General features: G+C 36.9%; 1 protein-coding gene across 11 annotated transcripts in view; it reads left to right on the top strand.

Moving 5' to 3' along the window:
- Positions 1–16715, top strand: part of TANC2 (tetratricopeptide repeat, ankyrin repeat and coiled-coil containing 2) — a 473014-nt gene that overhangs the window by 51505 nt on the left and 404794 nt on the right. For all 11 annotated transcript variants that reach the window (XM_055386907.2, XM_055386906.2, XM_055386905.2 and 8 more), the window contains exon 2: positions 2782–2871. In XM_055386907.2, the coding sequence (XP_055242882.2) occupies positions 2805–2871 (67 nt within the window). In that variant the 5' untranslated portion in view covers positions 2782–2804. The remainder of the gene's footprint in view (positions 1–2781; positions 2872–16715) is intronic.

The following is a 16715-nucleotide window of genomic DNA, read 5'->3' as shown; positions in this document are numbered from 1 at the left end:
AATTGTGTAGTTCAAACATATCATAGTTTTTTTTTAAACCTTCTTGATCTTGTAGCTATTGACAAAGGTGTGTTGGTCTCCCATGTAACTGTGGATTTGTCTGTCACCTTTTAGTTTTGTATACTTTTTGTTTTAAATGTTTTCAGGCTTTCTTATTGGGTCCATTGATTTAGAATTATGATATCTTGGCTAGATGAGATGGCTCACGCCTGTATTCTCAGCACTTTGGGAGGCCAAGGTGGGAGGATTGCTTGAGCCCAGGAGTTGGAGACTGGCCTGGGAAACATAGTAAGACCCCATCTTTAAAAAAAAAAAATGAGAAAAATTAGTGGTGTGTGGGAGCTCACACCTGTAGTTCTAGCTACTTGGGTGGCTGGGGTGGGAGGATCACTTGAGCCCAGGAATTTGAGGTTGCAGTGAGCTATAATCACACCACTGTTCTCCAGCCTGGGTGACAGCATGAGACCCTGTCTCAATATAGACAAAAGAGTTATGCTATCTTCTTGTTGATAGGACTTTTTAATTATTAAGAAGTGCCTTTCTTTAGTAATGCATATTGCCTTAAGTCTACTTTGCCTGATATTGGCATAGTGATGCCACCTTTCTTTTTGTTGGTGTTTGAATGGTATATCTTTTCCTGTCATCTTGCATTCAGTTCATCTATGTTTATAGTCTTCTACTAGAGTGTTGAACATAGTAATGGATATAATTTGAGTTTAAATTATAAACCTTACTATTTGTCTTACATTTATCCACAGATCTATGCTACTTTTTCTCTTACGTCTTACTTTCTTTGGTTTAGTCAAATGTTTTTACTTATTCGTTTTATCTCCTCAGTTTGCTTTTAATGAATATCCTAGAGATTACTACATGTGTTTTTGAGTTATTGAAGTCTAACATGAATTATTACTTCTCTTCTTGGGTAATACAGATATCTTAGAAACTTCAATTCCATTACCCTACTCCTTCCTTTTTTATTGTCGTCATGCATTTTAAATCTATATATTTTAAAGAACAGCCTATCATTGTTATTTTTATAGTCATTATTTATTAATACTTAAGAACATATTTACCCTTTCTATGGCTCTTCCTTTTTGCATGTATATGCTTTTTTCTAGTATCATTTTTCTTCTGGTGGAAGAACTCCCTTTTAGTAATAAATTATTTGTTTTTTCTTTTGATTTTCATTTTGCAAAGATATTTTTAAACTGAGACTAAATTGCTTGATTGGCGCCAGTTTTTTTTTTTTTTCAGAATTTTTAAGTCATTATTTTTTGCTATTCATCATTACTGTTGAAAGTATCTTTCAGTTTGTTGATTCTTACTACTTTAAATGTGTTTTTTGGGGGGTCTGGCTGTTTAAAAGATTGTCTTTAGTTTTTAGCAGTTTGGCTATGATTTGCTTAGTGTTTTTCTTTGTAGTTATTCTGCTTGAGTTTGACAAGCTTCTTTCAGATGTGGCTTCATGTCTTTAATTAATGTTAGACAATTCTTGGTTGCTCACACTTCATATATTGCTTCTTCCCAATTTTCATGCTCTTATGAAATTTCAGTTATACATATGTTAGAACTTTTCAGTGGTTCCATATGCATCTAGTACTCTTTTCTATAATTTTTTGTCTTTATCTCTCTATGCTTTGGTTTGGATATTTTCTGTTGACCTGTGTCCCACTTCATGTTTGCTCTATTTAATTTGCTGGACACACCAAGTACTTACAACACTTTTGGGAAATTTTGCTGTTGAGAAGAGTGAGGATATAAGAGCAGTCATTGAATTGTGGTGGAGTAAAGAGTGGGACTTTCTTTTTGAACAAGATAGACTAAAATATGTTTATGTTATGATTGGAATGATTCAGGAGAGAGAAAAAGAATTAAAGCTGTTTGAGAGAAAAGGAAGATGATTTTTTAAAATAAAATTCTTGAGAAGGTGAGAGAGGATGTAATCCAAAGCAGTCAGAGAGTTTTCCTTTGGTAGGAGTGGGACATGGAATAAGCACGGATTCATGCATAGCCGTAGTCTTGTGAGATGGAATTCTGGCTTGACCAGTGGAAATTCTGCAGGTGCTGTAAGTTTCTAGAATGAGTGTGTGGTGGTGGGGGGTGAGGGGGCGGTGTGTGTTTGTGCGTCAGGTAGGAAAATTGTCCAAGAATGGAGAGTCAAGTGAAAGGTAGACAGTATTTATAGCTACCTAATTATGTTTTCTATTGCTGTGCATCCTCAGTGATATCTACCTTTATTTCTTAGGGTAGTCAAAAGTATTGTATTCTTTTAAGGAATTATTTAAATGTTTAATAGTCTTTTTTATCATATAGTTACAGTTTTGTACTATATATTTAAACATAGTTAATTATCTTTTTCTGGTTTAGCACTTTTATTACTTTTTAATTTTCATTTTTAATTATGGGTAAATAATAGTTGTATATATTTATGGGGATAAACATAGTTAATTCTTTATAATTAATTTTAAATTCTTAGTATTTTGAATAGACAGGTTTTCTTTTTTCTTTTTAAATTTTTATTTGTTTTTACTTTTTGTGGGTACATAGTAGGTGTATATATTTGGGGTACATGAGATGTTTTGATACAGGCATGCAATGTTAAATAAGCACATTATGAAGAATGGGGTACCTGTCCTCTCAATCATTTATTTATTGAGTGGCAAACAGTCCAGTTGTACCCTTTAAGTTATTAAAACATGTACAGTTATTGACTATAGTCACCCTCTTATGCTATGAAAATAAAGTTTTCTTAAACACATTTTCCTATATTTTCCTTTACAGTTTTGCAGTAGAAGAGTATAACCATGTTTCGGAATAGTCTCAAGATGCTGCTTACTGGTGGGAAATCAAGTCGTAAAAACAGGTCAAGTGGTAAGTGACTATGCTACATTTATTGTGCGCGATATTTTACAAATACAAGTTCTTTTAGGGTCCTGAATTAATGCTGTAACACTTTATTAATGCTTAACTTAGAACTTAAAAGAAAGTTTACATTTCTTTGGGCTTTCATACTCTTTATTAAGAGGTAGGAACACTTGAATGCTTATCAGGAATAGTCGAAAGAAAGGAAAACCTTGTGAAGACAAATATTTATTTCTAATATGTTAGAGAGTAATGTTTCTGTGCATTTGCTTATTAAAAACCTTCTAGACCTAAGTTTATGTTTTTGAATTAACACATGAAATTATTGCAATCCTAGGCACTCTTTGGGGAAGGAAATTATAAAAATAACTGTCCTCAAAGATTTATACAGAAAGTGAAATATAAGTTGAATTTTTTTATAGCCATTAAAATAAAGTTTATGGGTTTTCTTTTTTAGAACAAGGGGTTAAGTCTTAGGCTTTTGAGGTAAAACTATATATACTTTCTTGGTAAAAAATATTGAAAAGAAATGTATTAGAATGTTAGTTTTTAATTAATGAGTGGTAGACTTTTGTATTCTTCATAATCTTTTCAACTTATTTTTCTGCAGTTTATAAATTTATATTGGTACTGTATTTATTGTCATTGATTTCAAAATGTTTCTGTAATTCCAATTGTGATTTCTTCTTGACCCATAAGTATTTGGAAGTGTATTTACCAATTTCCAAACTGTTGCTGATTTTTTGTTTATCTTATTGTAAGAACAAACTCCCCTACATTAACAAAAGGAAAACCGTTTTTTCCTCCACTGCTCACACCAACATTTCTGGCCACCAAATATGTGGGTTTTTTTTTTTCCTACAGTGATTCAATTCAGTTCTCTGGTAGACACCAACTGTATGTCCTACAATTCAATTCAATTCTGACACTGTCTACCCTGAGTTAGCACAGACCCTGTGGGTTATGGTCTCAGTCCTACAAGACTGCTTTCCACTTCAGACACCAATTGCGTGTGGTGGATCCCCAGGTTACCCACAACCTCTGTCCGACTTGGCTACAAATCAGAGGTTCCCATGACCCCTTTCTCAGGTTCTATCATTTGTTAGAATGGTGCACACAACTCATGAAAACAGTTTCTTTACAAGATTATTGGCCTATTAAAGAATACAGTTCAGGAACAGTGAGATGGAAGATGTGGGTAGGGCAAGGTATGGGGGAAAGGGCCCTGGGCTTCCATGCCCTTTTTGGGTATGCCACCTTCTCAACATCTTCCATGTGCTCATCAACCCAGAATCCCATCGAACCCCATCCTTTTGGGTTTTTATGGAGGCTCCATTATGCACATATGATTAATTCATTGGTCATTGGTGATGAACTCAACCTTCAGCCCATCTCTCCTCTCCAGAAATCAGAGGGTAAGGCTGACTCTCATGGTAGGCCTCCCTGGCAACCAGCCCCTGTCCTGAGGCTATTCAGGAGCCCCCAGGTACCTACCATTTGTCTCGTTAGCATATAGAAAACCACTTTTATCACTCTGAAGACTCAAAAGTTTTAGAGCTGTGTGCCAGGAAATGAGCAGAGACAAATATGGTTTTTTTTGTTGTTTTGTGTGTGTGTGTGTGTTTTTTACTACGTCATGCTTCTTCTTATTGAATTTTAGCTTAATTATACTATTATCAGAAAATCTATTCTGTATAATTTTATTCTTTTGATATTTATTGAGATTTGCTTTACAGTTAATCATATAGTCAGTTTTGGTGAATGTTCTGAATGTACCTGAAAATAATGTGAATGTCACAGTTATTGGATTCAGTGTGGATCAGTTTTGTTAATGATGGCACTCAAACATTTCATATCCTTACTTACTTAAAAAATTATTTACTGAGAAAAGTGTGATGAAATACCACATTATGATTGTGAATTTGCTTATTTCTCCTGCTAGTTCCTGAGGATTTTTGCTTTGTATGTTTGGAAGCTGTCTTATTAGGAACATTCGAGTTTAGGATTGTTACACCTGGTGAATTGACCTTTTTAAAACCACTATGAAATGCCTCTCTTTATTTCTAATAATGTCTTTTGTTTAAAAGTTCATTTTTTTCTCATATTAATATAAGGACTTCAGGTTTTTTTTAATTAGTATTTGCAAAATATGACTTCTTTCATACTTTCACTTTCAACATTTCTGTATGCTTATGCTGTTAATAGCATATAGTTGAGTTTTCTTTTCTTTTATTCAGACATTTTTTTTTCTCTTAAGAAAGTCTTTGGTCTGCATTAATTTGGTCAGTCATATATTTCGGTATCTGTGTGCTGTCTACTTGGCCTATCCATTCTATGCTTCTTTCTCTCCTATCTTTCTTTTTCCTCTCTTCCTTTCTTTTGTGTTGATCAAAACTTTTTTTTTTTTTTTTTTGAGACAGGATCTCACTCTGTTGCCCAGTCTGGAGTCTAGGGGCACAAACACAGCTCACTGCAGCCTCAACCTCCTTTGCTCAAGCAATACTCCCACCTCAGCCTCCTGAGTAGCTGGGACTACAGGTGTACACCACCACACCTAGCTAATTTTTTTTTAAATTTTTTGTAGAGATGAGATCTCAGTACTTTGCCCAGGCTGTTCTTGAACTCCTGGGGTCAAATGATCCTCATGCCTTGGCCTTCCAAAGTGTTGGGATTACAGGTGTGAGCCACCATGCCTGGACTCAAAACATTTTTTATGATTCCATATTTTCCTCTACTAATTTTGAAATTACATACCCTTTTGAAATTTTTTCAGTGGTTACCTAAAGATTAAAACAATCCTTAGTTTATTGAAGTTTGATATTTAATTGCTATGTTTACCCTTTTCTTGGACAGTGCAAGAGCTTTAGATTCTCTTCACCTATCTTTAACCTCCACAAGACATTACTGTTCTATAGTCTCTGTTAGTTAGATATGCCCATATATTTGACCTTTTCATTGATTTTCATTCCTTCCTGCACCCCTCACTTTCTAGATAGAAGTAACTTTATCTGAATAACACCCTTTGTTTTGTTTTATTTTATTTTTAGAGACAGAGTTTTGCTCTGTCACCCAGGCTACAATGCAGTGGCACTATAATAGCTCACTATAACCTCAAACTTCTAGGCTCAAACTTTCCTTCCACCTCAGATTCTGGAGTAGCTAGGACTACAGGTGCATACCACTGCACCTGGCTAATTAAAAAAATGTTTTTGTAGAGATGAGATCTAATGGTTTCCCAAGGCTGGTCTTGAACTCCTAGCCTCAAGTGATCTTCCTGCCTTGACCACCCAAAGCATTGGGATTTCAGGCATGAGCCACCATACCTGGCCAAGAAGACTCTTTTAGAATTTACTTTAGTGAGGAGTCGTCTATGACAAACTTTACTTTTGTTTATCTGAAAATGTCTTTATTTTGCCTTCATTTTTGTAGATTTTTTCCTTTTTTTTTTTTTAAGAGATGGGGTCTCTCTGTGTTTTCCAGGTTGAAGTGTGGTAGTTATTTATAGGTGTAGTCCTAGTGCACTGCAGCCTTTAGACTCCCGGACTCAGGTGATCCTCCTGCCTTAGCCACCCGAGGAGCTGGGCCTACAAGTGGATGCCACTCTTCCTGGTTACTTCTAGGATACTTTTATGCGAGTATAATTCTAGGGTGCAGTTATTTTCTTTCAGTATTTTACAACGTTATTTATTGTCTTCTGGCTTCTTCCATTTTTTTCTGGTGATCAGCTGTCAGTCTAATTGCTACTCCTTTAAAGGCAACCTGCCATTTTTCTCTTTTAAGGTTTCTAGATTTGTACTGGTATGCCTAAGAGTATTTTTTTAATCTTTATCATTGAAAAAAATCTTTATATTCTGGCCAGGTGTGGCAGTGCACGCCTGATAATCCTAGCACTTTGGGAGGCCGAGGCAGGCGGATCACTTGAGGCCAGAAGTTCAAGACCAGCCTGGCCAACATGGTGAAATCCAGTCTCTATTAAAAATGCATAAATTAGCCAGACGTGTTGGCACATGCCTGTAATCTCAGCTACTTGGGAAGCCAAGGCAGGAGAATCGCTTGAGCCTGGGAGGCAGAGGTTGCAGTGAGCCAAGATTACACCACTGCACTCTAGCCTGGGCGACAGAGTGAGACCCTGTCTAAAAAAAAAAAAAAATCTTTATCATCTATTCATGCTTTTATTCATGTTTGTAAGATTTCTTGACTCTGTGGCATGATGTCTTTTGTCAGTTTTGGAAAACTATTACCCATTATGTCTTCAGATTTTAATTTTTCTCTCATTTTTTTTTTCTGGAACTCCAGTTATACATTTGATAGACCATACGCATATCATCTCTGACTCTTAACATTTTCTCTTAATCCTTTTGTCTCTATATGCTTTATGCTGGATATTTTCTTTTGATTTACCTTACATACTTTTCATACTTTTCTTTCTGTTCCTCAGATTGTGTAATCTCAATTGATCTATCTCTAAATTCACTGATTTTTTTCTTTTGTCTGCTCAAATCTGCTATCATGTCTACTGAATTTTTTTTCAATTATTGAATTTTTCAACTCCAAAATTTCTATTTGATTCGTTAAAAATTTTAAATCTTTATTGGTATTCTTTATTTGGTGAGACATTGTTCTCATATTTACATTAAGTTCTACTGACATAGTATCCTTTAGTTTTTTGAACATATTTAAAGTAGGCAATTTAAAGTTGCTTATATCTCCAACATCAGGGCTTCCCTCAGAGACAATGTCCACTGTTTGCATTTTGCCCCTTGTATATACGTCATACTTTCTTGTATCTTTGTATGTCTTGTAATTTTTTGTTGAAGCCTGGACATTTTAGATTATATAATGTGTTATCTCTGGAAATCAGATTCTTCTCCTCGCCAGGGATTTATTGATGTTGTTTTGATTATTTGTTTAGTGACTTCTCTGAACTAATTTTCCCGAGTCTGTGTTATTGTGCATGGCCACTAATGTCTTTGCTTGGTTTGTTTAGTGGTCAATTCATACTAGACAGAAGTTTTAGCAAAAGCACAAATTATTACATACTAGACTTTTGAATAACTACTGTGTTAGTAGAAATTATATTATTAAATCCATACATGTTAAGGTTCTACTGTAGTATTATAGCTAATTCCTTTGATTTTCTGGGTATTTAGTTATATCAGTAATGATTCTTAGGAGTCTGATTCTAATATTTATTCCCTGGTTTTTCACACAAATTGTTTACAATTTAGAATTATTATAAAAATAGTGCTTTGTATTGTGTATGCAGAGAATTCTATTTGTAGAGAATCAGAATTTTTTTCATACTAAGGGATTATTCCGAGGCAACAATAAATGTTATATTAAGAGAAAATGTATTTATGGAAAGATATCATTAGTGTTTTTATTATTACAGTTTTTTTCTTAACCCTTAATGAATAATTGGGTAGATACGTTATTCTTTATATTAATTGATGGCTCATGGCTTATTTTTGGGGTTAATAAGGGAAGTTTTCTCATAGGTATATAATTTTAGGGTTTTTTTTAAAATCAACTTAGTATTTAGTTTAAAAAGCATTTGTAATGAAGGGAATTATCTGTCTTAATTTGTCTTTTAAATAGCTGATCTGAATTTTTCTGTGGGCCACTAGATAAATATTTCACAGAAATAGTTTTTATATCAAATTTATTAAAATAAGATATTTATTTATTTATTTTTTATTCTTTAAGTTCTAGGGTACATGTGCACAACGTGCAGGTTTGTTACATATGTATACATGCGCCATGTTGCTGTGCTGCACCTATTAACTCGTCATTTACATTAGGTATATCTCCTAATGCTATCCCTCCCCCCGCTTCCCACCCCATGACAGGCCCCAGTGTGTGATGTTCCCCTTCATGTGTCCATGTGTTCTCATTGTTCAATTCCCACCTATGAGTGAGAACACGTGGTGTTTGGTTTTTTTGTCCTTGCGATAGTTTGCTTGAAATCAGATAAATTTTATCTGGCAGAGTTTTCCCCCTAACGACATGAGAATATTAGCTTTGAATTTTATAACAGTTAATTAAGATTTATGATGTGAAAATTATTTTTTTCTGATGCTTGTAGCAAGTACTCTGAAATTTTCTTAAAAAAAAAAACCCACTGTGTGGTTCTTTTAAATTAAATGAGCTATAAAGAAAATATGTTTATATTTTCTAAAAGTTCATATATATTAAATGTTTATATATATTTTCTTATTTTTCCTAACTTTATCACCTTAAATTATTTAATTAAAAGACTTCAAATACGCTTATTTGAGTCAAGTAATGCCGTTGTTTGATATCATTGTGTCATTGTTTTGGTAAATCATTATTCAAGTATGCTGGTGGGGGTGGGGAGATACTGGCAATTTCAGATATTCAGGAATTCAGAAAGATTAGTATCATAAGCATAACATAGCCTTTGGAGAATGTGCGGAAGGCAGGAGATAGAGAAACAAAAGTGAGCAAAGTACGTAAAACTTAAACACAGATAATTGCTGGTAATGTGCTACAAGAAGTAGAATTTATTCCAAGAATACAAAGATTTTTGTACATCAGAAAATTAACAGAACTTTTCCAATTAGAAAAAAATTTTAAACCACATTATTATATGTTGAAAAAGTATTTTATAAAATGGTATAGCAATTAAAAACATCATTAAGGCTGGGTGTGGTGGCTCATGCCTGTAATCCCGGCGTTTTGGGAGGCCAAGGTAGGAGGATCACGAGGTCAGCACTTCGAGACCAGCCTGGCCAATATGGTGAAACCCTGTCTCTAGAAAAAAAAATTTTTTATGGCTGAATAATATTCTGTTGTGCCACATTTTGTTTGTCTATTCTTCCTTTGATGGGCATTTGGGTTGTTTGCATTTTTAATCTGTGAATAATGCTGTAGTGAACATTGGAATATGAGTATCTTTGAGTTTTTTCATTTCTTTTGGGTATATAGGAGTGGGATTTCTGGGTCATGTGGTAATTTTATGTTTAACTTTTTGATGAATTAACAAACTGTTTTCCACAGTGGCTGCACACTTAATATTCTTTCTGTCATGGCATGAGGGTTCCAATTTCTCCACATCCTTGCCAACAGTTGTGATTTTCTTTCTTTTTTTAAAATTATAGTAGGTGTGAAGTGGTATCTCATTGTGGTTTTGACTTACTTTTCCCTAATGATTAGTGATATTGAGGATCTTTTCATTAACGATCATTTTATGTCTTTGGAGAAATGCCTGTTCTAGTCCCTTACCTATTTTTGAATTGGATTGCTTGTGTTTTTGTCATTCACTTGGAGGAGTTATTTATATGTTCTGGATATTAATCTCTTATCAGATATGTGATTTGCAAATGTTTTCTCCCATAATAGGGGTTGTCTTTTCACTCCATGGTCATGAGGATTTACTCCTATGTTTTCTTCTAAGAGTTATGGTTTTAGCTCTTACATTTAGGTTGTTGATCCATTTGGAGTATTTGTATGTGGTATGGAGGAAGGGTCCAAATTCATTCTTTTGCATGTGGAAATCTAATTTCCCTAGCACTGTTTTTTGAAGAGACTATTCTTTCTCTACTGAATGGACTTGACACCCTTGCGTTACTTATAGCTTTTTAGATTTCATTCATGTTCCTGGTTCATAACAGAAAGGATGACTAATCCCTTATCAGTAAATGATAAAGATAAATGATGAAGATAGTAGATATTTTCTAAATTAAATTTTTTATTTTTTACTAAAATGATACAAATGTATGGGCTGCTGTAAATTTACAGTTAACTGATTTTTTTAAAGAACTATTTCTTTAGTTTCATTTTTTAAGTTTTTGTTCACTGTTCTGTCATATAGGATTTTAGTTTTTATACAGTGTTTTATTAATCAGCTTTAAATTGATGCACATGGAATACAGGGTTGTGTCCTGAGTGTCGTCTATTCGAAATGGTTCCCCTTAAGCCCAAACAAATTCTGAAACATTTCTTTATCTCCAGGTTTCCATGGAAATCATGTTACTTTTATACTCTCCAGTCACTCATCAGTGGATTCAAGGTTTTCTGTTCAGACTAGACATGGAACGAGTGTGATACAATTTTTTTGTTAACAAAACATCAATTTCTAGTGTAAGAAAAACAGTTATGGGTACTAAACCTCAAATTGATTAGAGATTATTTTTTAATGAAAAATGTTTCTTCTTGTAATTTATAGAGCTAGTAATTACTAGAACTTGTGAACAATATGACAGCAGCAGCAGGGTGCGGTGACTCACTCCTGTAATCCCAGCACTTTGGGAGGCCAGGGCAGGAGGATCTCTTGTGGCCAGAGATTGGAGACCAGCCTGGGCAACATAGTGAGAACTTGTCTCTAAAAAAAAGAATTAAAAAATAGCCAGACATGGTGACATGTAGTCCTAGTGAGACAGGAGAATCACTTGACCCTGGGAGTTGTTTGAGGTTACAGTGAACTACTAATGCACCACTGCACTCCAGCCTGGGTGACAGAGCAAGACCCTGTCTATGAAAAAAAAAGAGCAGTTATTTTCTAAATTAAACGTTTTACTTTAAAATAATTGTAGATTTACATGCAGTTGTAAGGAATAGCCAGGCGCCGTGGCTCATGCCTGTAATCCCAGCCCTTTGGGAGGCTGATGCCGGCGGGTCACCGGGAAGTCGGGGTTCAAGACCAACCTGGCCAACGTGGAGAAACCCGTCTCTACTAAAAATACAAAAATTAGCTGGCACACGCCTGTAATCCCAGCTCCTCAGGAGGCTGAGAGAGGAGAATTGCTTGAACCTGGGAGGCAGAGATTGCATTGAGCTGAGATCTTTCCATTGCATTCCAGCCTGGGCGACAGAGTGAAACTCTGTCTCAAAAATAAATAAATAAATAAATAAATAAATAAATAACAAAAAAAGGAATAATATAGAGAGATCTTGTGTATATTTGGGTTCCCCCAGTGGTAATCACTTACAAAACTATATAGTATAATATCACAATCAGGATATTAACATTGATAACAGTTGAGATACTGGACATTTCCATCACCACAAGGATTCCTTGGTTTGCCTTTTTATAGCAGTACCCCCTTCCCTCTTACGCCTACTCCCTTGTTAACCCCTGATAATAACTGCTTATCCATTTGAAAAATTTTATCACTTCAAGAATGTTATATAAATGAGTTGTACAGTATGTAACCTTTTGGGATTGGCTTTTTAAATTTTGCATAATTCTCACAGGACTCATCCAGGTTGTTGTGTATCAATATTTGTTGCTTGTTATTGCATGTATTCCATGGTATGGTTATACCACTGTTTGTTTAACCATTCACCCTTTGAAGGACAGCTGAATTGTTTCCAATTTGTGCTATTTTGAATAAAGTTGTAAAAAATATTAGTGTGTACAGGGTTTTGTATAAACATAATTTTTTATTTCTCTAGGGCAAATGTCCGGGAGTGCAATTGCCAGCTCATGTTTTAATTGCATGTTAATTTATAAAGGAAGTGCCAACTCTTTTCCATTTTCCATTCCCACCAGCAATGTATAAGTAATTGAGTTTCTCCTCATCCTTACCAGCATTTGGTCTTGCCACTATTTTTAATGTTATTTATTTATTTATTTATTATGGGGACAGAGTCTCGCTCTGTCACTCAGGCTGGCATGCAGTGGCGTGATCATGACTCACTGCAACCTCTGCCTCCTGGGTTCAAACAATTCTTATGCCTCAGCCGCCTGAGTACCTGGGATTACAGTTGCATGCCATGACCCCTGGCTAATTTTTGTATTTTTTGTAGAGACTGGGTTTCACCATGTTGCCCAGGCTGATCTCAAACTCCTGGCCTCAAGTGATCGGCCCTCTTTGGCCTCCCGAAGTGCTGGGATTACAGGTGTGAGATACTGTGCCTGGCTTTATGTTAGCTATTTTGATAAGTATATAGAGGTATCTCATTGTAGTTTTTTAAAATAATTTTTATTTATTTGTATAAATTTATCGAGTATAGGTGTGGTTTTGTTACATACCTAGATTGCTTAGTGGTGAAGTCAGGGCTTTTAGAATATCTGTCACCTGAGTAACATACATTGTACTCATTGAGTGATTTTCATTTCTGTAATGGCTCATCATGTTAATCATCTTTTCGTGTACTTATTTGCTATTTGCATGTCTGTGGTGAAATATCTCTTCTTGTCTTTTGGCTGTCTTCAATTGGATGTGTGTGTGTGTATTGGGTTTTGAGAGTTCGCTATATATTCTAGCCTTTGTCAGATACATGGTTTGAAAATATATTCTCCCAGTCTATAGTTTTTGTTTGTTTGTTTGTTTGTTTGTGTTTTGAGACAGAGTTTCGCTCTTGTTGCCAGGCTGGAGTGCAGTGGCCTGATCTCAGCTCACTGCAACCTCCCCATCCCGGGTTCAAGCGATTCTCCTGCCTCAGCCTCCCGAGTAGCTGGGATTACAGGCATGTGCCGCCATGCCTGGCTAATTTTTTATATTTTCAGTAGAGACGGGGTTTCACCATTTTGACCAGGCTCGTCTTGAACTCCTGACCTCAGGTGATCCGCCTGCCTTGGCCTCCCAAAGTGCTTGGATTACAGATGTAAGCCACTGTATAGTTTGTATTTTTAATCCTCTTAACAGGGCTTTTTATAAAGCAAAAGTTTTTAATATCGATGAAGTCCAATTTATCATTTTATTCTTTTTCTTTTTTTTCAAGACAGAGTCTTGCTCCATTGCCCAGTCTGGAGTTCAGTGGTGTGATCATAGCTAACTGCAGTCTTAAACTCCTGGGCTCAAGAAATCCTCCTGCCTCAGCCTCCTGAATAGCTGGGACTGCAGGCACACGCCACCATGTCTGGCTAATTTAAATTTTTTTTTATAGAGACGAGGTCTTATGATGTTGCCCAGGCAGTTTTACTTTTATTGATGGTGTGTTTAATTTCCGTCAACAAATATTTATTCATTAATCATTAAGTACTAAGTATAGTATGCTGGTTGCTTGATATTTGAGTCTGGGTTAAATTCTGTGTACCCCATGTACACAAAAGTCAGTTCATCTGTAAATACAAGGTGTTGTTAGAATCATGTGTGACTGTTTGTATTAGTCCATTTTGTATTGCTATAAAGGAATACTTGAGACTGAGTAATATAAAGAAAAGATGTTTGTTTATTTGGCTCACAGTTCTGCAGGCTGTGCAAGAAGCATAGCACTGGCATCTGCTTGGCTTCTGATGAGGCCTCAGGAAGCTTTTACTCTTAGGGGAAGGTGAAGCAGGATCAGGTGTGTCACATGGCAAGAGTGGAAATGAGAGAGGGGTGTAGGAGCTCTTTAAAACAACCAGCTCTTACATGAACGAATTAAGTAGAACTCCCTCATTACCATGGGGAGGGCACCAACCCTTCATGAGGCATCTACCCTCATGACCCAGATACCTCTCGAGGCCCCATCTCCAACATTGGGGGTCACATTTCAACATGAGATTTGGAGGGGACAAATATCCAAACCATGTCACTGGAATTTTTTTATCCATTGCATATTGAACTTAGTTAAAATTTTTATTGCGCTCTGAATAATGAATGCTCATAATAAACGATGTATGTGCAATAGTATGTAATGCAAGTATTTTTATACTAGAAAAATATATTTTTTCTTCCAGGGTTCTGTGGTTTGAATATGATGTGTTCCCACCAGAAGTCATGTTGAGGCATGGTCCCCGATGTGGCAGTGTTGGGAGGTAGTACCTTTAAGAGATGAGTTAGGTCTTTAAGGTGGATTAATGTCTTTCTTGTGAGACTGCATTAGCTTTTGTGAGAGCTGGTTGTTATAAAGCAGGTCAGCCTCCTTTTTCCCCTGTCTCTTTCAAATGTGCCTGCTTGACCTTCTGGTCTCTGCCATGAGTTGAAGCATCACGAGGCCCTCAACAGATGGGCCACCTGATCTTGGACTTCCCAGCCTTCACAGCTGTGAGCCAAAATAAACCTTTCTTCTTTATAAATTATCCAGTCTCAAGTATTCTGTTATAGCAACAGAAAATGGACTAAGACAAAATTGGTACTGAGAGAGTGGAGTTGTTGCTATAACAATACTTGAAAATGTAGAAGCAGCTTGAAAGTGAATAATAGATTGTAGAGGGAAGAATTTGCAGGAGCAGGCTAGAAAAAGCCTGTATTGCCATGAACAGAGCGTTAAGGGTAATTCTGGTGAAGACACCAAGAAATCCCTAGGACTAGGGGAATCTGGAACTTCTTTGAGATTACATAAGTGGTCATGAGCAGAATATTGATAGAAATGTGGACAGTAAAGACCATTCTGATGAGATTTCAGAGGTAAATGAGGAATATCTTATTGGGTACTGGAATAAAGGCTATTCTTGTTAGTAGCAAAGAGCTTGGCTGCAATGTGTCCATGCCCTAGGTCTTTATGGAAGGTGGAATTTAAGAATGACAAACTAGGCCAGGCGCAGTGGGTCATACCTGTAATCCCAGCACTTTGGGAGTCTGAGGCAGGCAGATCACGAGGTCAGGAGTTCAAGATCAGCCTGGGCAAGATGGTGAAACCCCATCTGTATTAAAAATACAAAAAAAGTTAGCCGGGTATGGTGGTGGGCGCCTGTAATCCCAGCTACTTGGGAGGCTGAGGCAGAGAATTGCTTAAACCCAGGAGGCAGAGGATGCAGTGAGCCGAGATCGCGCCACTGCACTCCAGCCTGGGCCACAGAGTGAAACGCCATCTCAAAAAAAAAAAAGAATGACAAACTAGGATTTCTGGTGGAAGAAATCTAAGTAGCAAAGTGCTCAAGATGCTGTGTAGCTACTTTTGGCCACTTACAGTGAGCTATGGGAGCAAAGGGATGATTTAAAGATATAGTTTATAATTAAAAGGGAAGCAGAGCATAAACATTTCAAAAATTCCCAGCCTGGCCATGTAAAGAATGAAAAAGAATGTTTGGAAAGACAAAACAAGAGTGTGACCTGATGACCAGTTACTAAAGAGATTAGCATGAATAGGGAGCCAGGTGCTAGTCATCGAATTCATGGGAAAATGGTCCCCAAGGCATTTGAGAGACCTTGGAGGCGGTACCTCCCATCACAGGCCCAGAGGCTGAGGAGGGCAGAATGGCTTTAGGAGATGGGCTACTACCCAGGACTTCAGGTGTCTGCTCCTTGTATGCCAGTGTGATCCTGCTTGGCTGCACCAGCTGTGTGGCTCAAGTGGCCCCAGGTGCAGCTTGACTCACCTCTCCAAAAGGTACATGCCATAGATTGTGACAGCAACATGCTGTGGTTCAAGTGAGCCTAGATGTGGCTTGTGCCACAGCTCCAGAGGACGCATGCAGTAAGCCTGGCAGCGTCTGTGTGGTGCTAATTCTGCAGGTGTGCAGAATGCAAGAGGTGTGGAAGAGTGCTTTTCTTCAAGATTTCAAAGAATGTTGTAGAAAGCCCACAGGCCCAAGCAAAAACTTGCCATGGGGTGGAGCTACCACAGAGGTTCCCTATAAGGGCAATGCCTATGAGGGACTTGGAAGTGGGGCTGCTGCTGCAGCCACTGGCAGCATGCAACACTGGCCCAGGAAAGCTGTAAGCACCAGTGTACAACTCTATCCTGTGAGAACAGTTATGTGGGCTGAGCCCAGCAAAGTCATGGGAGCTGGGTTGCCTGAGGCCTTGGGAGCTCACCCCTGCCCTGTTACCTAGAGTGTCCAGGTGATGGCACATAGAGCGAAAGATTATTTTGTGTGTGTATGTGTGTGTGTATGTGTGTATTTTTTTAAGACATGAGGTCTAGCTATGTTGCCCAGACTAGACTCGGAACTCCTGGGCCCAAACAATTCTTGCACTTCAGCCTCCCACGTAGCTGAGACTACAGGAATATGCCATTGT

Source organism: Gorilla gorilla, chromosome 4, assembly GCF_029281585.2.
Source record: "Gorilla gorilla gorilla isolate KB3781 chromosome 4, NHGRI_mGorGor1-v2.1_pri, whole genome shotgun sequence".
In the NCBI taxonomy this organism is placed as follows: Eukaryota; Metazoa; Chordata; class Mammalia; order Primates; family Hominidae; genus Gorilla; species Gorilla gorilla.
This window is presented reverse-complemented; position numbering and strand designations above follow the sequence as displayed.